Source organism: Ixodes scapularis, unplaced genomic scaffold (genome assembly GCF_016920785.2).
Source record: "Ixodes scapularis isolate PalLabHiFi unplaced genomic scaffold, ASM1692078v2 PGA_scaffold1__304_contigs__length_218370807, whole genome shotgun sequence".
NCBI lineage: Eukaryota > Metazoa > Arthropoda > Arachnida > Ixodida > Ixodidae > Ixodes > Ixodes scapularis.
Genome location: NW_024609846.1, coordinates 91,173,089 through 91,199,366, shown reverse-complemented (window position 1 = coordinate 91,199,366; position 26,278 = coordinate 91,173,089). Strand labels below are relative to the sequence as shown.

Below are 26,278 nucleotides of genomic sequence, written 5' to 3'. Positions count from 1 at the left end.
AATCCCTCGAAAAGGAAATCAGGGGGGACAAAGTACAAACACAAATCACCAAATCCAGCTGCGTGACTGGTGCGCGACCGAAAAAATCCAGCTCCCTTGCACCTTTGCATTAATTGCATTATCACCATCTCCTAGGCTCTCTGAGAGATTATTAATTAAATCTTCACCTCTTGCCCTGCCAATGTGTCTTCCCTGTAACAAATGTATCATCCCTGTACCAGGTCTTGCGCGCACGGAGCTTCAACGAAGTCGTCGCACGTGGAAAAAAAGTAAATTTCACTCGATTCATTGCGGCAGCGGCGGTGTAACGACACTGGGTTGTGACATCGGTTTATTTAAATGGCAGTCGGTATAATGACAACGATGGCTGCGGGACGATAGCGACTTTTAGCAAAACGCCAAAGCTCGGTTACACTCGATGTTGAGCGTAGCAAACGTGGCGTAGCTCAACCTACACGGATTGGTTGCAAATATAGAGTTCCCGCTCTCCGGCCAATGAAAGACTCGCGTTCTGCGCTACGTTGCGTTGGCTGCACTGAACGTCGGACTGTAGCAGAGCCTTTGCCGTGTTCCGCGTACCGCGATACCGTAGCCTTTAAAGGATGCTTTTGAGCGCTCGCCCCGCGGCCATGGAGTCACCCGGGCGCGCGCTAAAAAGCATGCTTCAAAGGCTCTGGTCCTACGTTACACGGACACGGTAACAGTTTTCTAAAACTCCCCACAGTTAGAATATTCCGGTCGTTTACTGTTCGGGAACAAAAGGAATACATAAATCAGTTATAATATCTACTCAATGTGTTGTACTACATACTTCGCTGCGAGCTTTGCAAGATAAGCCCTGGTTGTAGAGGTAACAGGTACTGCATGCGACTACTTTAAAACAATCGCATTCCAAAAAAAAGAAAAACAATTATTTTTGTTTATTTTTTTTTAAGAGGGGGGGGGGTTAGTAGGGTGCGTTTTTTCTAGAAACCTGCAGCTTTCAACCTCTATGGCCTAAAAGTTTCTGAAGGGCTGTAACACACCGAGTTTTACTACATGATTTCCCGTTAAACTTTGTGAGATCGCCCTGGTTGTTTATATACGTCTCCACGAAGAACCTGCAGCGTACAACCTGTATAGCGAAAAATAAGTAATCATATTCTCAACGAGTTCTACTACATGATTTCCCTAGAACTCTGCGAGATACCCCTTGGTTGTTCAGATAAGAAGCGCTGAATATGGCTACTTCAAGAATTACGTTCCAAAAGAGAATACCTACGAGTTTGTTGGGGGAGCCCGCTTCCGCTAGGAACCTTCAACGTACAAGCTACATGGTTTAAAATTGTTTGAACATCTACTCAAACAGTTCTACTACATGATTCCCCAAACACTTCGTGAGATTCGCCATGGTTTTTGATATAAGAGGCGCTTAATGTAGCGACCTTGAAAGAATCATGTTTCAATAGAGCAAACCTTCCAGTATTTTGGGGAAGTGCGCCTCCACCACGAGCCAGTAGCGGGCAACTTATGTGGCTTATATGGCGACATAAGCGTTGAGATAAGAGCCAGCGAATTGAGCTTTTTTTACAAATCCTGTGCAGAAAAAGGAAATCGCGAGTTATTTTAACCCTGTACTTTTTGTACGGAAAGCAGCCTAAAGCCGTACATATTTATATTATGTTTACTTCAATGTAAATTAAATCAATTGAAAAGGAAGACCCAAAACTCAACGTGACTTGCATTGGCATATTCGTCGTCATGCAGGGATGCGAAGACAAGGGGTCGGAGTGGGGAGATGATCAGAATGCAGTATGCTTGCATAACAATCCCGACGGATTAAAATAACTTGAATGTACAGTCTCCAGTGATTTAAAAAAGACTGACCAAGCGTCTAAACTAAAGATTATAAAGCGTTTTTTTTTGTTTGCCTGAAAATGGTTGTTTTATGGAGCCTTCATGTACGCTTATAACCATTTTGTTCCGAAAGCCCTTTTCTTTTTTTTCTGGAGCGGCGTGAAGAAACGTTCTCTGTAAGCATTCTCTCAACGTTGACTGTGCTACGGTGGCATTTTGCGTTCGGCGATTTCTTTGTAATTTCCCTGTGAGCGCCAGCTGTGGGGATCGAAGTGTACAAAAAAGGCATCACCCTAAACGGAATGACATCGGGCAGCCTAGTCTGTCCAGTTGTGGTGGGCGTCTGACGTTCCGTGCACCGCATTAGAAAAAAAAACAAAACAGAAAGGCTTTAACATATGAAGGACGGAACTGCTGACGGATCGTGGAACGTGTCGGAAAGCTTAAGATTCCATTGCCACGCATATTCAGCGTGGTCGGATTCAAAAAATGCTTCAGCCATTTTGTGGTACAAGTGTGCCGTGCTGATTCCGATTCGCCGCCAAACATTATAAGCGTGTTTAGGTCATTGTGATGTTGTCATTTGCTGAATCCATTTCTTTAAGAACGCGACATCTTGATTAGCTGGTGCCATGGCGGATTGGGGTAAATTTGCGAAGCATGTCACTTCCTGATGGTCTGGCGTCCGGTCGAATTCGACCAACTCCTTAAATCCTGTGACGTGGTGACTGGCGGGCGTCAGGTCGGATTCGGCTATCTTTTTGACGCAACCTACGACTCGTGGCACGTGGGCTGACTGGTCCTGCATATGTCTCGCACTTTGGTCATCCATTTTTCTGTGTCTTGCTACTTCACTGACTTAAGAAAAAAATCAACAAACACACAGCGACAAAAAGATATACTCAGCTATCAATAGAAATATTGCACGTGCTCATTAGTTATTCGGCTCTTATAAATGTGTCGTAAGTCCACGCTTTTGCTGGCTATTTCCCAAGCACGTCTGTGTCTGATATCGAATCCCTGGTTGAGCCTTTCCTACAGGAAAAATTTACTGTTTGATTTAAAATAGTAACTCGATTTTCGTCATACTCGTCATTCCACCTAGTTTGTGACGAAGAAGCGTTTTCATCGCTAAATATACCTAATGTAGGGCCGTAAGGAAGCATCTTCCACTAGTTTGTTGGTAGACTTGACAGCACACGAGTTGAAGGTGCAGAAACAACAGCCCATGTAAATAGCACAAAGGCTCAGTGTTTAGCAGAGGTCGGCATTTTAGGTCGCCCTCACTCACCCTCACCCTCACAGCCACACTCACCTAAGCCCCTCACTCACCCTCAGCCTCACAGATACACTCACCTTCAACCCCTCACTCACCCTCACCCTCACAGTCACACTCACCTTCAGCCCTTCACTCACCCTCACTGAACCTCACGGCCCTCACGCACTCACCGCCCTCACGGCCCTCACGCCCCTCACGGCCCTCACGCCCCTCACCGCCCTCACGGCCGTCACGCCCCTCACTCACTCACCGCCCTCACGCCACTCACCGCCCTCACGGCCCTCACCGCCCTCACCGCCCTCACCACCCTCACCGCCCTCACGGTCCTCACCACCCTCACGGCCCTCACCGCCCTCACGGCCCTCACGCCACTCACTGCCCTCACGCCACTCACAGCCCTCACGCCACTCACCACCCTCACGCCACTCACCGCCCTCAGGCCACTCACCGCCCTTCCGGCCCTCACGCCCCTCACGCACTGATGGCCCTCACGCCACTCAGGCCAGCTTCAGATAGGGCAATTTCGCCCAGAAACTTTACGTCGCAACACCAGCAACACGGGCCACCGCGATCACACGCAGCAACCAATTGCTGCAATTTGCCATCGCCATCATGAAATTTTATTTTTCTTGCACTATTTAGACACAATTACGCGTTATAAACGTGTTTTTATGCATTTAAATCTCGTTAAGAATACTAATGCACCTTTCTGAAACAGTTTATTTCCAAAAAACGATGGATTTCAAACCAGAATCAAGTCTTTCGGTGTCATCCTCACCGGCACGAGGTATCACGTGAAACTTTTGCGTCCCTGATTGGATGCAGCCGCTTCAAACGTATTCAAATTGCTCCGAGTTGCTTGCTTATTTCGAGCCGGACCCGATCTCAGCAATTCGTGTCGATCTAGGGAAAGCTGGAGAACAACCCGTCATTAACACCAAAATTGCTGAGAAAGATGCTCGATCTGAAGGGGGCCTCACGCACTCACCGCCCTCACGCACTCATGGCCCTCACACACCTCATGCACTCACCGCGCTCACGGCCCTCACGGCCCTCACGCCTCTCATGCCACTCACTGCCCTCACGCACTCATGGCCCTCACACCCCTCACGACACTCACCGCCCTCACACCACTCACGCGCTCATGGCCCTCACGCCACTCACCGCCCTCACGCCCCTCACGCACTCATGGCCCTCATACCCCTTACCGCACTCACCGCCCTCATGGCCCTCATGGCCCTCACGGCCCTCACGGCCCTCACGGCCCTCACGGCCCTCACCGCCCTCATGGCCCTCACCACCCTCACGGCCCTCACCGCCCTCACAGCCCTCACGGCCCTCACCGCCCTCACAGCCCTCACGGCCCTCACTCACCCTCACACTCATGAATTTTCCTGGTTCAGAAACTCACTCACCCTCACCTCACCCGTGAGGATGAGGGTGAGTGAGGGTGAGTGAGGGCCCTCATGAATGAGGTTTGCCGAGGTACGGTGTTTAGTATCAAAGGTGGGGGTCCTGCGAACTAAGGCAGATGAGTTTATGTCAAACCTGATAACAACTAGGCTTGATGTTATTTGTCTCACTGAAACATGGCTATGTAATGGTATACCCGACTCAACCTACTTCACAGCTAACTACAACTTGCATCGCCAGGGTAGGGACTACGAGACCACTGGTCAGAACTTCGGGGGAGCCGTACTAATTGCCGCTGAGGAGTCTCTTTTGACACTCCACAGTTTTAATCTTGAAACATGTTCTGAATGTGTATGGGTAGAAATCAAAGGAAGTGTTGGCTTCGGCTACCTAGTTGGAAGTTACTAATTCCCACCCCTGTTTGATCAGGTTATCTTTGCTGAGCACCTCGAGACACTTAAAAAACACATCGATTTCAGCATGTAGAAAGTATATTGCGATCTTAGTCTTCCGGGGGTAGATTGGTCAGTCGGAGATATTAATAGCAGCAGCCTCATAACAAAAAATAAGGCTTTATTTTTATTCGACTCTATGAAATTTTGTGGCTTGGATCAATTCAGCAGAATTGAGAATTCCGCTGGAAATGTATTTGAACTTGTTCTGTCCAGCGTGCCGGTTGACTTTGTAACTCCTAGTTTAGCCCCCTAAGTGCAGATGGATGTTTTCCACCCTCCATTCAAAGTTGAGTTCTGTCTTTCTCAGAAGAAGCCAGCAACGTATCCCTACTCTACTTACTGTTACTGTAAAGGCGATCGCCTGAATATATATAAATACTTAAAAAAAACTGCGACTGGAGCGGTCTGCTCACTATATCTGACGTCGACTGGGTGATCGAAACAATTTCTTTAATGGTTAAGGACGAAATTGATCTATTCGTGCCGCAGCGTATTGCACAACCTTCAATATATACTGAGTGTTTTTTTGGTGAGTTGAAAACCTACAGGCGAAAGAAAGGACACTTTCATTGACTTTTCATACAAACGGGCTTTTCCTTATATCACACTGAGTTCAGTATATACAGGGCCTTAGTGAAAAAAATTTTATTCGAGGGACAAGCACCTACACCTAGACCAGGTAAGGTGTAGCTTAAACCGGCGTCCAGAAACCTTTTGGCGATTTGCGAAAAAGCCCACTCGCAATTCTAACCAAAGCATTTGTTCGCGTACAGGTAACGATGCGAGCTATATGACATGTCATTCAAAAGCTGCGAATATATTTGCTACTTACTTCAGTATCTGTTACTCAACCAGCCAGGGTATTGCTCCACCTCAACAAGTTAAAACGCACACCCACGACTTCTTGACTGGTGCCAGAGTAGATACGAAAGAAATCTTAGACCGCACCACTTGGAGGGCAGTTTCTCCAGAAACCGTAGTATATTTAAACAGGAAAATAAAAGATAGCTTTTTTTTCTCAATTGTACCTACTATCCTTTTTTAATGCTAAAACTCCACAGTAAATATATGTACTTTCCGTCATAATTTCGTACTGTTCAATCCTTTCCCCAGAACAAGATTTCTCTCGGAGACCGACAGTAACATTGGCCACTCTACGATAGGAGCTTACTGCTCAGACCAGCGTTCCAAGATGACTATCCGCACGTTGATCGATTGCACCTAATCCCATAGGTTGTCTTAAACTCTTTAATGTAATGTAGAGCGGAATGTCAACCGACGACAACCCGCCCCCTCGGATCACGGCCCGACCAGCGGCATCAATGCCCGACAGCTTACATCATATCATCTCGCTATACCACTGATACGCGAACACACGGTCCCATCGGCGATAATTCCAGTCTTCTGTTCACAACGCACAACACTGCACTCACGATGTTGCTGCTATATTGCTGACACGCAGAAATACTGAATTACGTTGATTGCCGGTTAACACTCGGCATGGGAAAACAGAACCGAACTCAGCACGGAAGGCTTCCAGGCAGCCGGCAGAAAAACCTGCCTGTCTTGGACGCAGTTTCTGCGATTTCGATAACGTCGAAAACGTCGACACAGTTCCGCGTGCTTCCACTACTGTAGTTCCGCGTGTGTCCCGTAAACAAGGAGGTTTTAAATCTCCTTGCCTGCACACCGGAGACGGCCATCTTACCCAGTGTATGTAGCGTTGCTGGCATACTCCGGGACTTTGCTGTTTCTAGCGGCTTCGTTTGCTCGTTTGATAAAATTAGTGGTAGAAACGTCAATGCAACCGAAAAGTTCTGCACGTTTGGACAAGACGACGGAATTACAGGCGGCCTTCGCTGCCGCTGTAGCTCAATCAACTAAACAACATTCATTAAAAAACGAGCGCGACGTGCTCGAAAAACGGAGCCGAAAGAAGATGAGTCGGGAGGGCGAAAGCTTTCTACCGTCTGCCTGGAGAAGGAAAAAAACGTCTCGTTCCTCCCTACTTCTCGTGTCCGCTGGGGGGCGCGTCAGTAGGAGGGAGAAAGATGCGCCTTGCAACCTTTTTCCTCTATTTGTCCTTAGAGTGTAGCCAAAATCAAGTTCTGGCATAATAGACCAACATAAGGAGCGTGAGGTTCGTTTGCCGCATTTCTGGCGATAAGTGGTGAACTACTGAATTGCATTATGCGGTGTTTTTTTACGTTTCGTATATGCTTACTTGTGAATTAAAAGCTGTTGTAATGCGTGCGATTTATCAAAGAAATAGGTCGGCTTGGGTGAATGAAACACCGCGTTTTATTCGAAAGGGCAAACACTAGGAATGCGATAAATGCCCACAACCTGCCAGCCTGTTCTCCATTTCTTGAATTACATTAAACCTTGTTTTGCTAAACAAAAAAAAAAAAAAAAAAAAAATGTGGGTTATTGACTTGCTCTTTTTAGTTGGATTATCGCATTTGAATTCCCAATCTTTTTATCGTACCCTTTGTCTTCATTTCTGAAGAAAATATTGTTATTTTTTTTTTACATTTTGACGTAGAATAAACACGCCACTTGCAACGGACGCCATTTTTAAAGTGTGAATAATCAGCTTTGAGATATTTGGAACGTGTTTATTGCGTAAATATTTGACTAGTAAATGCAAATATTGCTGGTGCATATTACACGTAGCATTTGTTTGTTATATTCATTCGACTGGTCGCATTGCAGCTGAATGTCTTCAAAAAGATGGGAGAATTGCCAAGATGCCGGTTGACCCTAAAAAGAGTAGCAAATAATTAGGACTAATGAGATTTACATGTACATTTCAGAAATTCTAGAACTTTTAACTGAAGACATTTTCCTTGAGTTTAGTTCAAGAAATGTTGTAAAAGCTTTCATGATAAAATGGTACCTTATTTTAGAAGGGGAATGACTGTCCCGCTGGACAATGTCCCTCAGTTCTGCGTCCTGATCGTTTTGGCAAAAGCTCTGTAGAAAAAAACAGGAGTACACTTAGGGCAACCTGCATAAACTCAAATTTATATTTAATATGCCAGAAAAAAAAACTTTCGACATTTCGAAATGCAATGTTCAAAGATATATTTTTATGAGCGGAACGATTATTTTAACGTCCGAACGGCAAGCCCCCTAAAGCTGAAAAAAAGTGCAAATATTTAAGAATTTGAAGGTTGATAAATTCCAGCATGAAGAATATGTAAATGAATTTAGTATCGGGCCCCTTGCGCGCCAAGCATGAATAGGTAGAAACTGATCATGAAAGGGCACCAAATATAAAGAATTCTTCAATAATAGGCAACGTGTCTGTTTACCCGTAAAAAAAAGTTATTTTGTTGTTGTTTTCTAAACAGAGTGGCGATAAACATGATCTCCCACCGCTGCGTTGGAGGCTCTGCCGCAGCTGGCCTATTTGCCAGTGGCTGAAAATGAACTTTGTATTTATTAAACTGACAAAAAACCTTACATACGGAAGGAACGAGAATTCGTCCGTCATTCTCGTATCACCTTGAGACGTAACATTTGGCTATCGGAACGCCCCCATGCGAAGTAGTGGTCGGTGTTTTCGATTCGTGTAATGAATTTACAGTAGAGGTAGTTGGCTTCGTTTCAGACACAAGCAGTGAAAACACGAAGATTTATTTAATCTTCTGTAGCTTTCTGTTTCGCATTTCGCTGCCATCAACTAACATTTAAAGGTCAAATTGTCAAGTCCCCTAAAGGTGGATTTTATGGTTGGTTTGATAGCAATAAGAATGAAAGGCGGCCGTGCTCTGAGCGAATACAACTTGAGTTAGAATCTTGTCATATTAATATTAAAGCATCTTTGTGAAAACAGAAACGTATGCGTAAACCAATTTGACTGCCACGAGCGAGAATTCCCTCGTAGAAGCCCTTTGCCTCCAGTTTGATATCTAATAAAATGTAGCCTTTGAGAGGAAACCAACAGGAACACATTGAGAAGTTCTGAGAAGGACCAATACATTCCAGGAAAACAAACTTTCTGGCTATAATCACGGACAGCTAAGAAACGCAATATTTGCGTTTCTTCAGCTGTCGGCGACAATAGAAGGTCAGTGATAGCCCTACGGAGTGCGGGGGTGATTAATTTTATTTAATATAATTTGCTTTATTATCATTTGTGTTATTTTAGTGCCGCAGAAACAGCTATGCTCCTTTTGGTGGTGCACTACGTCGTTATAATAAGAATTCGCACCTCAAGAACGTGTGCTTACTTGTCAGAATGAAAGGACAACGCCAATTCACTCTCTAATTGTTTGTTCGCAACCAATAATATCAATATAAAACGTAAGTAAGGTGGCATCGAAGTCTTTAAAAAGAAGAAAAAAAAGTTGCAGGTCGGGTGTTGGCTAAGTGCTGTGTAAAACAAGCTAATAAAACAATGAGCGTTGAAAACCAGACCTTTGAGTAAGACGTTAATATAAGATGTTCAGTAGCGCTGCACAATGATCAAACACATTGAAAACCTAGTGCAAAAAGATGACCTCACTGATCATCCGTCTATTACACAAATAATGTGTGCCAGTCAGTTCACCCATACGTTCATAGTCATAAAACAAACGTCTCGTCAAGTACGACAATAGCAACAAACGGCAATCTCCTTTCAGTCAACTAAAAGATCGGTGATTCTTCCAATACTTTCAACCTACACCTTCTTGTACAGAGGTTGACCTTAGCGGTTGATTAACATGATATCACTTTCATAGAAAATGCACGCGCGCCAACGGACCCGTGATGAAAAAAAAGCTTTCACTTTTAATTTCATATTCATGGAGAAAATACTCACATATGCCAGTGATATAAAAAACAACTGGTCAGCATTAAATTCAGTCATGCATGGCAAGCGCTGCGGCGTGGAGGGGTGCTGCGTCAACAGTTTCTTATGAGCCTGTGGAAACAAATAACTGTTAGTTCAGGATTATACGAAAAGCTGTCAGATTAATTTTATACTCAGATTTTTTAAGATAAACGTCCACAACGCTCTAAAAAGACAAAGACAAGCAAGGAGCGGTAGACAACAAAAGCACTCAACTCTCAATTTAATATTTATTGAGGAAACAACTATGTGCCCAAGAACGCAGTACCACTTTTTTATGTATAAAATATTTATCTGAGGCAGTTATGTTACCCTGTCTGCTTTTCTTTGGAAAAGGCTGCTTACCAAACCTTTTTTGGGCTATTTTGAGTGTACTCTTCCACCACAATAATAATGATGCCTTTAAATTTAGGACGACATTTTCAAACCGCACATTTCTACCGTTGATGACACTCTTAAAATGATATCATCACATGGGTGTTTAATTATCTGGTTTTCTTTGTATAAATTATTTCTTCTGAGATGCTAGCACCCTATTCCACGAGAGGGGATCCAAAAGTAACCGGAATGAATTTCTGGAAGGCGGGCGATCCATTGCACCAGCTTCTGCGCTAGCAGCGCTTAGCGGCGGAAGCTATAAAGAGAATGGTCATTGTGTAAAGAAAACGGTCATTAATTGGTGAGAACAGGGCGAAAACAAGGGTACCTCGTTGGCTGAAGTTGTTTCAATGACCTTGGGTGCGCTGATTGACAGCTCTTGTGACCAACCACTATCCACATATATTCTCCTAGCGGAAGGATAACAAATACCCTCCAATCACAATATCTAGGTAAGGATGTATTCAAGGAGTTCATTTCAGCACACAAGAGTGGAAATCTGCCAGTCTTCGTAACTGAAAGGGCAATGCACGTGGCGTTGTTGCTGCTGCGATATTCAGAACGCACTCAAGCTTTCTTTTGACGGCACTTGCGGTGGCGACCGCTGCCGCGGCAACGACGGAATGGACAATAAAAAATGAGGATTCGGTTCTGTGGGAGTTTAGACCCGAACTTCAACGCGAACTCCGCATTCGCAGCTGCGCCAGAAGTTTCAGAAATTGTTTCTCGTCAATGTCACCTTTCCTGGCTTAGTAAAGGCACTCAGCACCTGGAAACTCTTCTTTTACCACCTATATCTTATAATTACACATTCATGCATTTTAAACATCATCTAAAAAAAAGACCTGCGCCTCGCTACGCGAATTTAGCCAATTCTTACTTTGCAACTTTATCACGGGGGGAATATGCGGCGCCGGCGGGAGCCGGGGCTCTCCATCCCGGCTCACGCCTGCTACTCCTATGGACCAGACTCACTCTTTTATAACACGGTTCTCCCCCTTCCGGGTCATTTTGCCGACCGGCGTCGTTTGTTAAAGTTCTAGGGGCATGGTGCAAATATTTATCCCAAGAGTTTGAAAACCGTTTCTCGTTTTTTGCAATGTCCAATATGAAGGAACACCTTGCGGCTGTGGAAATCATTATTATCTTTTAGAAAAAATGGCGGCGGAAATTCATGTAATACTTCTTCAACAAGCTTTCAAGGAAGTTGCTATGAAGAAAACGCAAGCATATGCGTGGTTTTAAACATCATCTAAAAAAAAGACCTGCGCCTCGCTACGCGAATTTAGCCAATTCTTACTTTGCAACTTTATCACGGGGGGAATATGCGGCGCCGGCGGGAGCCGGGGCTCTCCATCCCGGCTCACGCCTGCTACTCCTATGGACCAGACTCACTCTTTTATAACACGGTTCTCCCCCTTCCGGGTCATTTTGCCGACCGGCGTCGTTTGTTAAAGTTCTAGGGGCATGGTGCAAATATTTATCCCAAGAGTTTGAAAACCGTTTCTCGTTTTTTGCAATGTCCAATATGAAGGAACACCTTGCGGCTGTGGAAATCATTATTATCTTTAAGAAAAAATGGCGGCGGAAATTCATGTAATACTTCTTCAACAAGCTTTCAAGGAAGATGCTATGAAGAAAACGCAAGCATATGCGTGGTTTTCTCGTTTCAAGGCTGGTGAATTATTGATGAACGCCCAACGTCGCTCAGGGCATTTGCGAGGAAAAGCGCCACGATTTGTGGGGAATGGGAAAGTGGTGGTTTAATCACGACAATGCCCCAGCACACATGCTCTGTTAGTGCAACAATTTTTGAACAAAAATAACAGAACACCCCTTCTCTCCCCCCCCCCCCCCCCCTTCATTTTTATTTAGTGGACCTCGTCCCGTTTGACATTTCCAGTACGTCCTTATAAAAAAATTCTTGAATAAAAAATGTTTTGTGCGCGTCGGAGATCCTTCAAAGCAGACATTGCAAAAAAACGAGAAGTGATTTTGAAGCGCTTGGGGATAAAATTCACAGCATTGCGTAGAACTATAGCAGACCATGCTGATCGAAAAATTTACGGTGCCGCTAAGCGCTGCTGGCGGCGGATGCTGGTACTACGAACGGCCCGCCCTCCCGAAGTTCATTCAGTTATTTTCGGTACCCAACGGCACTCTTTTTTATCTGATTTTGTATTAGTTTGCGCGCTGTGTTTACTTAAAGCATAAATTAACTCTACAGTAGTGCTGCTTTGATTCTCGTGCTTTATTAACCTTGATACTCACCTCAAATGCAGTTTGTAATCCTTTAATATCGGCAAGATTTTCGTTAAGTGTTCCATATCCACTAATCTGTTAAAAATGCATGAAATATTAGGTATTGCACGAGTATGTAAATAAACTAAGCAAAATATATTACGTTCATGTGAGTTTCTTCTTCCGTCTGACCATCATACAGGTTCACGACGCAATTTTCGAGGGGATTGAAATTCTGCGTCGTTTTATCGTTCCACCATAGGCGTTGGTTGCCATTCTCGTCGTGGTAATTTCCTAGAAAGTATTTATAGTTTGAAATAGATTTATCTAATAGCTATTATTAATTTACAAACCTGGGTAAAAAAAGCCGTGATTGAGCTCGTGTCCTAAAATCCATCCCAGAGTTCCCATTTTGACAGAGCTGTAGCCGTTGAAGGTAAATATATATATATATATTAATATCATGCAATTTAATTATTTTTAGGGTAGCGAAGCCAGGCACGATTGTTGAAAGCATTTTCATCTAAACTCACGATGGCAGTCCAGAGGAGTAGAACGGGTGTTGCAATGTCACCGCCGTCAATACTGATGAAGGAAAGTGTAAAGTAAATAATAACTCTTGTCACAAGCAATAAAACGCAAAAAAAAAAATAAAAAAAATATTTACCAACTGAATTTTCCAGAGGCAAATAAGCGGCAAACACTTCGCTCACATCATGGGACCATCTAGAAATAAAATGTAATAGCAACCGGGGGGTGTACAATAGTTGTAAAAAACGCAGTTAAGTCTATTCGCGTGACAGAAAGTGCACATTGTTTCACCATTTTCACAACTTCAGCAAACTGTAAGAGCTGATAATTCATTCAAACAGCTCGAACTAAGCAACCTTACAACATACGTTCTCAGCGTTTGCGCATGTCATTTCCCGCTAATACAACCAGGCGCTTTGAATGCGCCAACGATGCACTCTAGGATTTCATATTCGTATATACGTGGCTTCTTGATTTTGTGCAAACATCGATACAAATTAAGTGAGCTATGATTTGTAAACGAGTAAAATAAAGGAATTCGTCACGAAAATATTCGCTAGCTGTACAGTACGCGACAGGGTTAACACAAAGACGACATCAGTGATTTTTTCAAATTTTACTGAGACAAGAAAATGCTGAACACAAAAATGAACCTTTGAGGTTGGAGCCCTCAATAAGCGCCCTTTGACACACCAGCACATTTGATAGCAGCTATTTAGTAGACCAATTTTCCCGAGATCGTTCGGTGCGTGCGTGGCGCTACAACAACCTTAGCTCACAGGAGGCAGGAGGCGGAGGTCGAGGAGCCGTAGAGACGCATCGAGGTTTATGCACCCTTCAAAAACAGTCACGTTTTCGTGATGCATTGCGGAAGCGGCGGCGTAGCCAAACTGGCTGGTGAGATTGATCTGTTATATAGTCCCCGTTTGCTTAAAGGACTATTTCAACAAATTTGAAACATACCCTTCGTGTTCAGAAATAAGCAGAAATCGCAGGTTTGTATATTGAGCCTGATGGCTGTATTTTTCGTAAGAAACATCCCACCCTGGCAAGCGCTCGGAGACCAGCCAGCGGAGAGCACGTGACATCCGGCGCACTCGTGACGTAGATTGTCTCGGGACGAGCAAAGCTGCGGCGAGGCTGGCGTCACAGGATATCCTTGCCGTTCCAGCCACCGAAGCGGCCGAAGCACGCCAGCGATTGGGCCACCGCAACCCCAAAACTGCTTTTGTACGAACATTCAGTAACGCTTTATTCTTCTATAATCTTGGAAAGGGATAATAGCGAAGTCTGGGACACACAAACGAGAGTTCCAGGGAGAGGGGAGTTTCTCCTTCCCCTCGTCTCTCGTGGTAAGCGGCGGCGGGCCAGGCATCGTCAATACCTGTCAAGGCTCCTAGACTGGTATTACAAACGAGGCTTTAGCGACATCCAGAAAATCCTTTTTACTAGTCCTTTAATTCGTTTTAAAACTCCTTTTCTTGTCGTTTTGAAGAAGAGATTGCTGAATCTGATGCGGTTCTGCTTTCTCGAACACATATAGACCATGAATTAAGCACCGAAATTTCGTTGTAGTATCCCTTTAAAGGGTCACTGAAACTAAGACGAAACAATCTTTTTTTCTATCTGGTTAGGATAAATACTTTCAAAAAGTATGTTCGTCTAAAAATTTTTTTTTCTTAAATATTTATGTTACAATACGAAATTTGCTATTTCCGGCTCAAACCGAAACTGTAACCCCGTGGAAGGATGATGATGATAGCTTTTGTGGCCAACTGGTGTGCGCTCTGAGGTAACAGTGTGACCTCAGGAAATGTGTTTAATAAAGCAAAAAAAGGAAAAAAAACTAAGCTTTTTGGAACCGAAACCGAAACATAAGTACGGAAGCTAATGGCACTGACATTTGGACGAGGTGTACCAAAGAGGAGGCAGAAATGTAGAAGAAAAGAGTGCTACTAGAAGTCACATGGCTACGCCCGACACAAAGTTGCGTGCACCATTTGTCGTGCGATTGATTTTCACATATATCCCTTAAGCTCGATATTCATACGCTTGAAAATCGATTGGCTGGTACCACTAACGACAGTTAAGAAGTAGCGACTGCACGTCCTTCACAACGTTCGTCTGTCGTGCACCGCCATTCTGTCGCTCAGGCCGCGGTACGTCGCCATGTTGAGACTGCCTTAGTAGGTATGCATGACTAAATACAGGCTCAGTAAACACGGAGCACATACGCATTACATGCACTTCTGTGATCTGTGCAACAATTTTTTTTATAAATCTTTAGGTTTTTTTTATGCCACAAATATGGGGTTCATATTATTTTCTACTTTTATTATTGAATGTGTGCCTTATATTACGCACGACTTTGAATATATTTCGCACGCATAGTTTGAACGCCAAGTAATCACGAAAAACACAGTGAGCGCCACTGAAACCGGCCGATTCTCGGCCGGCTGTTTTCGGGCTGAAGGAAAACGAATTTCGTGCCGCAAATTGTGTTCTGGCCCGTCGGGCTTTTATAGTTCATGCTTTGATAAAGATATCGGCGAGCATAAACGCCCTAATCGTGAAGCTTAAAACTCGAGACTGTGGTGAAGGAAAGATAGGAGACTTTCACGTTGAAAAAAAAACAAAAAAACAGGAGAAAACCAACACCACCTAGATAAGCAGAAGGCCTCAGCACCGTCATCACAGTCGGATCGATGGAGGCCTGTGATTGGTCACGAGTGCTCCGTCAGTGTTCGGCAGGGGCTCGTGATCAATCAGCGCGTCGAAGGTCGAACTTGCACCCAGTAGCCGAGTTAGCGCGATCCGACTGCTGTGACTTTTCTAGATGGGAGAGGAGGAGATGCGGACGCTTTGAGTATTCTAGGTGGCGGTGCCGAAACGCAACAAAATCGTTTATTTTTTCCCCATACTTATATACACCAAATTGACACCAGCAACTCCTCTCCCGGACATACACTTCGTTCACAATGCACCGATTTGTAAATTGTGAACGTTGGTGCCGGGGTTTATTGGAAGTATATGAATAGCGAGAGAAAATAAACGATTTAGTTGCGTTAGAGACACCTTCTCCTGTGTCTTTCCTTCTTCGTCTCTAGTTTTCAACTTTTCCTCACCACAGTCACGGTTTTTAAACATCTTGATTAACTATCGCTAGGTTGCCTCCTCACCCACTGTTTTTTTTTAAATTAATAACCTGTCATTGCCCCTTTAAGAAATGCATGACATGGCTTTATTATCTTTGCGTTTCTTTATTCGCGATTCGTGTTGTCGCTTTATCGGCGTATGCCCAAAACTTATAAGATATTTGCTACAAAGCGATAATAAGGCGCTAGGCACTCTCCGGGCGTTTTTGAAACTGTCAATGAGGAAGAAAAAATATCGCCTATTTTTTGCTTATGCTAGTGAAACAAAAGATGTAAAGGATTACTTTTCATACAATATATTGGATCAATAAAAAAAAGGGAATACGAAAAAGTAGCCACATAAATTTTCACGTTAACCACACTCCAGAAAGCTCTTTCTCCTTCAAACGTAAAATAAGGGCTAGGCGACAAACACAGTCAAGTTGGCAAGAAAACAATACTTTGCAATTATTGGAAGGCGTCCATAACTACCTGTGTTTAATTCGGGAGTACACGGCAACACACGCAGTGGCCCTAAAGTTCAGCGACACTTAAGCACACTTCTTGTTCTGCTTGTTCCTGTAATAATACTGTTCTACGAGGAGGAGTACGTTTGGCTGCGTCATTATCATTTTCCTTCATACAAACTACGTACAAATCGTTCCTATTATCTTGGCGATAATCACGAATAAGAGACACACATAATACTTAAGGAGGATTATAGTTTCTTGAAGCGGCTGAAACATGCTGGCTGCCAAACGGTTCTATCTATTGTGAAAATTGAGAAGATCAACATTTCAGTAAGCCACCATACCAGAAAACGAGAAAGCATGTATTGGCATCTTGAAACGAAAGGTTCAGAATGCCAATACCGAAATCATCCACTAAAAGGGGGATGTCCACCTTCGGTGGTCATACACTTGGCTAGTTTTATTTTTTCGTGGTATGCGAGAAAAAAGGGATTAGTGAAATGCCGCTGTTAATGAACTCGGGAACGCATAAAAACACGTATGAAAAACCAAGTTCCGAAATCAATACAGGTTCCAATATTAAAATCATGAAAAACCAACTAGCATAATCCCAAGCACTAAATAACTATAGTTAATTATGAGGACACGGTTTCAAAATCACTTATTTTAACTTGAGAACAATACGCTTATAAAAATAGTTCAGAATAATAAAATAAAAGACTTGCTAAGGAATTAATGATCCTATTTGCCTTGTCCGTCATACTCCACGTTTTACTATATGGAGCCACAGCTGTTACAGCCTGTCAGCAGACTCAGTGTGCTACAACACAGAACATTGGTAGCACCACAGTTCCTAGACCAGTGAGGGTGCCTGGTTGTGTGAACACAGGTGTCCGCGTGATTATTTTGCAGTAAAAAGAAGAAAACAGATTCTTCTTCCCTAACCCTTGGGCAGAACGTCTCAATTTTTATGGCGTATTAGGAATAGTGCTCGAACACTACAATAGAGATTTACACCAAGACGTCATACAATTGATTTTCCCGCTAAGTGAATTAGGTTGGCGAAGTAAACGATGAGGCAACCATTACTACTTTTAACACTCTCAACTTATTAATGTAAATGGGAAACAATTAAGTTTAGCTCTGCGAACCAGCATTAATATCCCGGCGGCCAATTCCCAAACCTTTTTTCCGTGACATTCAGTAAAGCAGCACACTCCACAGGGGAATTTTTTGTTTTTAGTAACTACACTAACTTCTTCGCATTATGAATCAATTATCCACAGAAAACCTGAGAAAGCAAGTGAGATGGCAGTTGTTTAGGTTTTATATTTAGGTTTCTATTTTCGAAAGAATCAAGAGGAACTACTCTAGAATCGGGACATAAATTGACTAATACTGGTCGGTAAGCCAAGTATTGCGACTGGCCTGCTCTTAAGTACAAATCATACTGGTATGATTTGTACTTAAGAACATTCCCCAGAGGAAAGCCTTCAGGAACGAGTAAGCGCACTATCGCACTCCTGGCAATTTTTGGTTAAATTTTCTTCTTTTACAGCTGGTGTACTTAAGCCCTAATAATGAATATATAGAGAATTTTTTGTTGAGCACCGAAATCTAGTCGTTGTCATTTTGTTTCTTAAAAATTTTCTTTTGAAGAGGAAGCATCTTTTTCACCAGAATAAAGCACCAAAGCCAAAACGTTTACAAACTGAATAGCAAATGACCTGTCATGGTCGTAGTTTAACATACAATTTAATAAAAATATGTTAACTGAATTATTACTGCAATATTTGTCCATGCCATTCTTTTAAATACCATGAGATCTGAGCACTGTAGTGGTGTACAGGGACACGAGTAAATGTTTTCTTTCGTAGGAGATAAAAAAATGTATACTTACTCTTTACTCCGATTGTAGGGACTGTGCACCTTCTGTAAATCACGAATAGCATTGTTTTTCCTGAAGCTCAGGTAAGTATCAAGGAAAGGGTCCTTTGGTGTTACGTTCCCAACCTGCATAAAACACATTAAGGCCCGTTACATCCACTTAAATCTGCTCTCCAGTGCTTTCAACAATACCTTTCTTGAATTTTCTCATTTAATGTTTGCTATTTCGCATTATACAAAAATGGCACTAATTCAGTAAAAAGTGTTAGGCCGACATCACACTGGTCATACGTCAAACAAAAGACAGTCTGCAAACGCGAGCCACCGCAATAGCCGTGGTTCGAATGCCGCGTGACAAGTTTCTCTTTAAACTCATTGCCATGCGGCATTCGGAGCACGGATCTCGAGGTGACTCCTGTTCGGATTTGTGTGCAGATTGTCCTCTGCATGAAGTATAAGCAGTGTGACATCGGTTTTGGGCTGCTGTGAAATAAATTTAATTCAAGAGCGAAACCCAAGTTTAAGGGAGAATCGAATTTTGATATAGCTGTTAAATTTATTTGTATTGATTTATGTGATGAACTACTCAGACACATTGAACAAGCGTAAATAAAATTGTACTTCAATATGCTTACGTGTCTATACATGTCTTTTAAGACATCATCTTCATATATCTCTTCGGGGTAACCTATTTTAAAAACCACATTTTTGAGCTGCAAGCAAACAATAAACATTACTTCTGTGAATCTATCAAATCCTTTTCATCTGATTTCGAGCAAACTTACCTTTTTTATTGCCTCTTTTTTGGTGTCATCGTCCATCCATGTGGTATTTTGAATAACAGCTTGATGAGCTTCTCTGATACTTTCGGCAAGTGACTCTACCTGAAAATAGAAGCATATTTTTAACCCGAAAAATACTTTTTAGGATGTTCGATATACGTTTCAAGTTTCACACAAAAATTATTCGCTGAACGCATCAAGCGAATCAAATAGATTGTTTTCGCTCGAAATATTCTTGCGGGAAAATTACGACAGGAATCAGTTTTAAATAATTTGCATCAAATTAGTTTGTACATGTTCTATTTTTCACCGAGAAAATAAAATAATATATTGTAGACTGTTAGTTTAGAACATGATAGTCATAAACACGTTGTACTATAATGAGCTACTGCTTACCAATCTCCACATTGTCATAAGTTTTTTTTATGTTTAATTTTTTTTCTTCAACAGAGTTAGTGTACAGATGGTCGCATTTTTGCGCGGCGCCGAGATCGCGTTTTGTTTGAAGAACTTGTTCATACGGAGAGCACTGCTTCTTGCGCAGGATGTTGCGGGGACGTCAGAAAGACGCCGAGCTCTCATTGGCTCTAGTTGAAGGATAGTAGGTATGCCTCAGAGCAGGCTGCCGCGGGGTCTACCCCTTCATCTTTCATACAGAACGAATCAAAGCTCGGCGTTCTGACGATACCACAACCCCTGCAAAAGAAGAAAACGAACTTGCGCCCCGTACGTGCTGAACCTGTGGTTCGCTCATCGCGCCCGGAGTTGTATCTTTGCCACTGACGAAGTCTTCACCATTAACCAACGGACAGGGGCATCCTGTCACATAAACCTACACAGCCAGCAGAACCCTTAAGTACACTAGTCAATGGGCAGGCCGTTTTGTAAACCTGACGAAGTGCCAAGGACGCGGGTCTCGGACGCAAGCCACGCCGGCGAAGACCTCGGATCACCTTCCAGTGGCTGGGGGAAGGGAGGGGAAAGGGGGGGGGGGGGGGGGGGGGAACTGCGAGGTACTCGACCGAGGCAGAGGTTTACGAGTAGTCGTAGACACAGTGTTGGGTCAAACATCGAAAGTGGTCTCCGTATTCTTGGAATCCTATGTGCTCTTTCGCTGCGCTTATGTTTACGAAAAGAAAATGTGTCGGCCAAGTCCTTCGTTTATCTAGTTCTTTAACGTACCTAATGCTCGCGCTCCGTTTTGGCGGAAAACTTTTCCTTGTGAGGCACGTTTTGGCGATTCGCGCGGAAATCATCGCGGTCGCTTTATTTTTACCTCCAGAAACGAACCAGGGCTCTACACGGGTTGAACACTGAGCTAGGTGATAGGAATTCATCCTGGTTGAAAGCGCGCGAAAGACGAGGCAATTGAATAGAACAAACACGACAGACAAGTGCTCACTCGCAACAGACAGTTTAAAGAAACAACAGAGGCCACATAGAAAAAAAAGAGAGAGGGAAACTGCCAGTTGCGATCAGTGTTTGTCTGTCGTGCTCGTTCTTTACTTTGTCCTCGTCGTATGCGCGCTTTTTAACCAAAATGAAACCAGGGCTCGAGTCTTGATGTTTAGTCTCTGAGCTGTGTACCTGACCTTGGGTGCTGACACTTTGGCCTTCCGGTGAGGGTGGTGTTTCTCTTCCGATTGGTCGAGAGTGCATCGGGGCCTGCACCCGATGGGATTCTAACTAGACCCTGATGGGATACGACAGGCCTTCGTGCACTGACATCACCTCTGGCCGAACGGAAGATTGTTGAGTTTGAACTAACCCGTGCCCGGGTCTTCTTTCTCGCGGTGTTCCACGTTACTTTAGCCTCCGCTCGCCGACTACAAGTCAGCCGGCGTCCTCAATGTACGCGGGAAGACGCTTGACGCCAAAGCGTCTGTCTCGTAATTGTTAAACTACGTAAACCGTACGCGGCAGTTTGTTACAGTTATTTCCCATTTGTGCGTCTTTAAGTAATTGCTTTACGTGTCAGTGAAGTTCCGTTTGATTTATTTATTACTTCATGAGTCTAAACATTTGTTAACTCTCTTTTGTCGGCTACATAAAAGAAAAAAAAAAAGTCCTTCAGCATGTGCTATACCTGCAACCGGAATTTCATTCACGTTTCCCCCTGTCCACGTCGCTATAGACACTTCGTACGTTTTCGATTGAGGTCCGGGCTAAAATAAGCCAACATCTCTGTTAGCTTCAGTGCGGGATTATTATGACAACACTATTGACAATTCTTAATTGTAGGGTACTTACATCTTGTTTCTGCGTTGAATTAAAGTACTTTTCCACATACAGCTTTCCCATCCCGTTGCCGATTATGGGGTCATACGGATCGTTCACTGCGCTGATGCAATGTCTCCATCGCGGCTCTGTTCCCTGGAGTCCCCTCCACACTTTGTGGAAATTAAAGTTGAGTGTTGTCATATTATGCGAAGCAATCGGACCTAATTTAGACAGAAGTTTCCATCCAAAATAGTTGTTCACTGTCACCCTGAGGAAAAAACGGTGGATCAATTATTTCTTGCCCGCCTATTCACTTGCAACGCCGAAGCCCAATAACCTTCGCCATCTCAAGTGTGCGTGTTTTTTATAGCTGCGCCAAATTCAGAAAAGGCTGATAAATGTCATGCGTATGGAGGTAGAAAGGTTTTACGTCATTAGGTCCTTATTAATATTGAACAGCTTTTTGCCTAGGCTCCCCTCCAGAATTTCTGGAGAATAAAAAGATTTGATTGATTGATTGATTGATTCTAGGCAATATAAAATTTTAGAAGACCAGGTGCCTCGCATTTTATTTTTGTGTCAAATGTCATCACAAAATATTCTTTGCATAATTATTGTTTGTCTTAAAAGTGCACATGACAGGCATAATTTTTGTAATTATTACCTATAAATAAACTCTAGAATTCAATATCCAGCAAAATCACTCGATAAATCATCGGATTGACAGGACTACTCGGTTTCGAAAACCGTAAGTAACGACAATTCATTATGAAATGGGAAAACTTGATAGACGGTTGTAACTGTTATGTGTTTTTATCTGGCTTAATATTTTATTCACAACTTTGTTATTGTCTACTAAGTTGTCAAATATAGCTTTACAGCTATATTTGACAACTTATTGTTGAAAAATAATTCCAGCACAATAATGACGGTCTCTGCTGAAAGTAAGAACCCCTAGTAAAGCCTTTTTTCTTACCCAGATGTTTCATTAAGCAACTTCATAGCTCCCTTAAGGAATCCTTCATTGAAAGCATTCACCTCCTCTTCTCCGTTTAAGTTCACTGACGCATCTTGGAAGATATCTTTTAGAAGCTGAAGCCACCCTTCCTGGCAAAACAGAATAACATATATGATTCTGTCCGACTCGTACACTCGCTCTTAGCTAGCTATTGATAATGCAAGGCTTACTGATCCTAATTTTCTATCAATGTCCTTCAGCTTCGTGGTTGGCTCGGACTCCTTTTGAGGTGGGCTTGTAGATTCGTCACTTCTTGCCTGGAACTGGATTATAAGAGCAGGTGATCATCCGCTGAACAAGGAAAATTAAAAAAATGCCAATATTGCATCTAACATCTTTAAATGTTTTTGATGATTAATATTACTAAGCCGGACATTAGTTGTACTTGAGAAGTTTTGCTTAAAGTATCATGTATGAGTCGATATTTAAAGATGCTTTGCGTGTCTAGATTCTACCTCATAGTTTAGAGTCTGTTTAGTTACCATCAAATCCATCGATTTAATAATGAATTAAGTGATTGGTGTATCGAATAATTGGCCACTTTCACCACTGGCAACTTTGGTGATTAACCAAAGGACGAATACGTAGACATGTACAACCCACCTCCGACAAGTGACACTTTATTTTCTTTGTTGTGTGGGACATCCCAGTGAATGACCGAACTCTCTTTATATAAGGCTCTGCTCGTTACCGGCTCGCAGCACAGCAAAAATAAAGTTCGTCTTGGGCATATGGAATTCATAATATTGTGTGAGCGCCGACAATATTTTCAGAAAGATATGATACTTAATTTTGAAAGGCGTTAGCTTCAAACGTTAAAAAATTTAAGTAATATTAGGGGACATTAAAGACGCTTACGTTGGAATATTATTTTTGTTTAAAAAGAGGCTAGACGCTTTATTTATTGCATTTTCCTGACAGTGTGGCTTCTCAGTATATTCTGGTCCACAAAAATGACAGCTTCAAACTAACCAATGTTTAAACATAAAAAACTGAACACGTGAGACTTACTTTACGGCTTAAGCGGCACGTTGTCTTTCGATTGAGTTGTGTCACCAATGATATATGTATGTCCTCAGTCATAACCTGATCTATAGAACATTATCGTTGCTTATTTAACTGTGTACATCGATTATTTGTGTGTCTACACCCAAATATTGATGAATTTCAAGGCAGTATCGGCATCGTTTCGAAGCTTAGCTCTTTTATGGCGGATGTGTTTACCCTTTTTTTATGAATGTTGAAAACGCTAGGCAAAGAGACGACGGATGGATCGACCTCGTCTTCTTAAATCCTGCTTAAACGACCTAGATTCAACCTGGGTGCCCAAATTCTGTTTATCAAACAGCGTGCTGGGATGAAATTTGTAGCAATGATATCGTAAAGTTTTCAATGGCGTCAGTGGATAATTAAGATTTTAATTTTCCCTCTTTCGGTCTGGGTTCGTTTATTTTTGTTTTGGTGAATTGAAAAACAAAACTTAACGAAAAACACACTCACACAAAAAAAAAAAAAAAACACTCCGCTGCTTTTAGGGATTGAGCCCTCGACCACTTCTTCAGTAGTGCGATGTTCTAGCTCTGCGTCAACTCAACATGGAGAAATGCGATCTCTTCCTTTATTCTTAACTACCGTTCCTTCCTTCTCTGGGGAGCGCGTCCAAGGGTGGTCGCACTGTGGGTTGGGTACTGCCCCGCGAAGGTTGACACGATTCGGCGATGCCAGGAGCCAAACCCAGCCGTCTGGTCGCCGCTGGGTGGCCGGCCGCGCCGGCGGGTCGTCGCGTAGCGGACTGAGTGCTCCTCCGCGAAAATCGACAGGTTTGGCGATGAAAAGCCTAACCCAGCCGTCTGGTCGCTGCTGGCTGACTGGCTGCGCTGCGGTCTGGGTGGCCGATCATAACAGCGGCAAGAAGAAACCTCATAGTACTGAGACCAATCTGCACGATGTAACCAGCCATCGACGCCGCGTCTCGTATCTTCTAAAACCTCCTGTTTCATTGCGTCCCATCGACCGAATCTATAGGCGCGTCCACACCGGCAATGCGATCTAGTCGCGCGATAACTTTCATCGCAAAAGCGCCCATCGCGGGAAAAAAGTGACGCGATTCCAGCAGTCGCTATATGACCCGACTTTCTGCGATGCGATCTAGTGGCGGAGTCGCTGAGCCAAGCAGTGGCGTTCCGAGCGAGAGTATTCGAGAAGCGACTTGCCAACGAAGGCGTTGGACTCGCTCATCGCGCACGTAAGTATAACCACCTAATCCTTTTGCGATGCGACCTAGTCGCATCGAGCGACCGTTTTACATCGCCGGTGTGCACGCGCCTTAAATCAACATGGCGGTCGTCGTGTCGGTGGCGATGCGCGTTTTGGAGGTCAGATACACGGGTTTTTTAAAACTCGTTTTTTACAACCTCGCATGATTTTATAATTTTTCAACAAAAATATCTATTACACAACGTGCACATCTATGCTAATTTGTTTAAATAACGTGTTTCTCACCCCAAATATTCACCAAATACACATGACTTGCTAACAGTGTACCCCATGACAAGGCAATTTTATAGGTGACCCTCATGGCACACTCACGAAACTTAGCGGTATGAAAATTCCTTGTCATGTGGTAGGGTTTAAGTGGACCAGACGGGGAGGTCCATCGATGATAGGATTAGAGAGCACTCAGCTGCCACCAGGCGATCTCCGTCTGACCGTTTGGCTGTACACTGCGACAGATGTGAATGGCAACCGGAATTCCAGAAAACTAATATAGCACAAAGATTCAAAACGCCACTGGAGCGTGAAATATATGAGGCCTTCATGATAAGGGCCCATGGTCCGAATGTTTGTATCAGCACTCCCTCCATCGCCCTCTCTGATAAGGAGCAGGCCTTTATCAGTCAAGGTTCAGACACCCATCAATGACGTCTGGCTTCTCTCTTTTTTTTTAATTTAAATGTGTCCTCCGTACGCATGTGCGGTGTTAATATTGTTGTGTGTGTGTGTTCTTTTAAAATTGAGTTGCAAGTTACGCCCTGTCCTGTGTGCCTCTCTTCTCTGTCCTCGTTTTTTTTTTTTTTTTTTGCGTATTTCCCAATATGGTGTTCGAACCATCTAGCCCAAATCGTATGCTTAATGCTTTCTGTTTAAGCAGAAAGCATTAATGCATTCTGGACATGTCTCGTTTTCTGCTTGTCTACTCCAGAAAAAAAAAACAACGCAAAAAAGAACACTTAAACATGAGTTTGACATCACACGAAAGAACAAACCCAGCAGAGTATTTAATGGTTATTAATAGTAATAGTAAAAATAAATCATTTAGATGTTTCAGAAGTTTTTATCTTATAGGTAGATTGTGCTCACTGCAGAAACTTTAGAGAGCGTTCACGTGATGAAGAATAGTAAAATTGTATTTTGGCGGGAGTTCATTTAGAAATTAACAAACAGCCACGATTTTTATACAAAATTTGCGTTGTTCGATATCAGGGTTTGGGACGCTTGGCTTAAGGTTTATGCGGCCTACTGAGTTCTGTCGTCGGCAGAACTCACTGTACCCTCTTTCTTCACCAATACACAAAATAGCCAACAACTAACCGTCTATGCAGACGAATAAGGAAAATGGAAGAAAATTTACATTAGCATGGCCACACTTAACTTTCTGGAAGCGGAAATTTGTTTGTTGAAGCCGGAATATTTCCTATGTCACCCCGCGTATCAGGGCTCCCTCGCGGATGGCACATCACTCCCACTGGCTGGTGTAAGAATCACGTGATCATTGCGAACACTAAATGGTGCTC

General features: G+C 43.2%; 1 protein-coding gene across 1 annotated transcript in view; it reads right to left on the bottom strand.

Moving 5' to 3' along the window:
* Positions 1-7,649: 7,649 nt before the first annotated feature.
* LOC120844395 (neprilysin-1-like) overlaps positions 7,650-26,278 on the bottom strand; it is a 49,480-nt gene continuing 30,851 nt past the window's right edge. The window contains exons 8-21 of the mRNA XM_040216173.1: positions 22,655-22,747; positions 22,443-22,573; positions 21,497-21,734; positions 19,250-19,348; positions 19,100-19,177; positions 18,478-18,590; positions 13,110-13,168; positions 12,976-13,027; positions 12,796-12,863; positions 12,606-12,736; positions 12,473-12,538; positions 9,794-9,895; positions 7,883-7,959; positions 7,650-7,746 (exon numbers count right to left, since the gene is read on the bottom strand). Of these exons, the coding sequence (XP_040072107.1) occupies positions 7,650-7,746; positions 7,883-7,959; positions 9,794-9,895; positions 12,473-12,538; positions 12,606-12,736; positions 12,796-12,863; positions 12,976-13,027; positions 13,110-13,168; positions 18,478-18,590; positions 19,100-19,177; positions 19,250-19,348; positions 21,497-21,734; positions 22,443-22,573; positions 22,655-22,747 (1,404 nt within the window). The remainder of the gene's footprint in view (positions 7,747-7,882; positions 7,960-9,793; positions 9,896-12,472; positions 12,539-12,605; positions 12,737-12,795; positions 12,864-12,975; positions 13,028-13,109; positions 13,169-18,477; positions 18,591-19,099; positions 19,178-19,249; positions 19,349-21,496; positions 21,735-22,442; positions 22,574-22,654; positions 22,748-26,278) is intronic.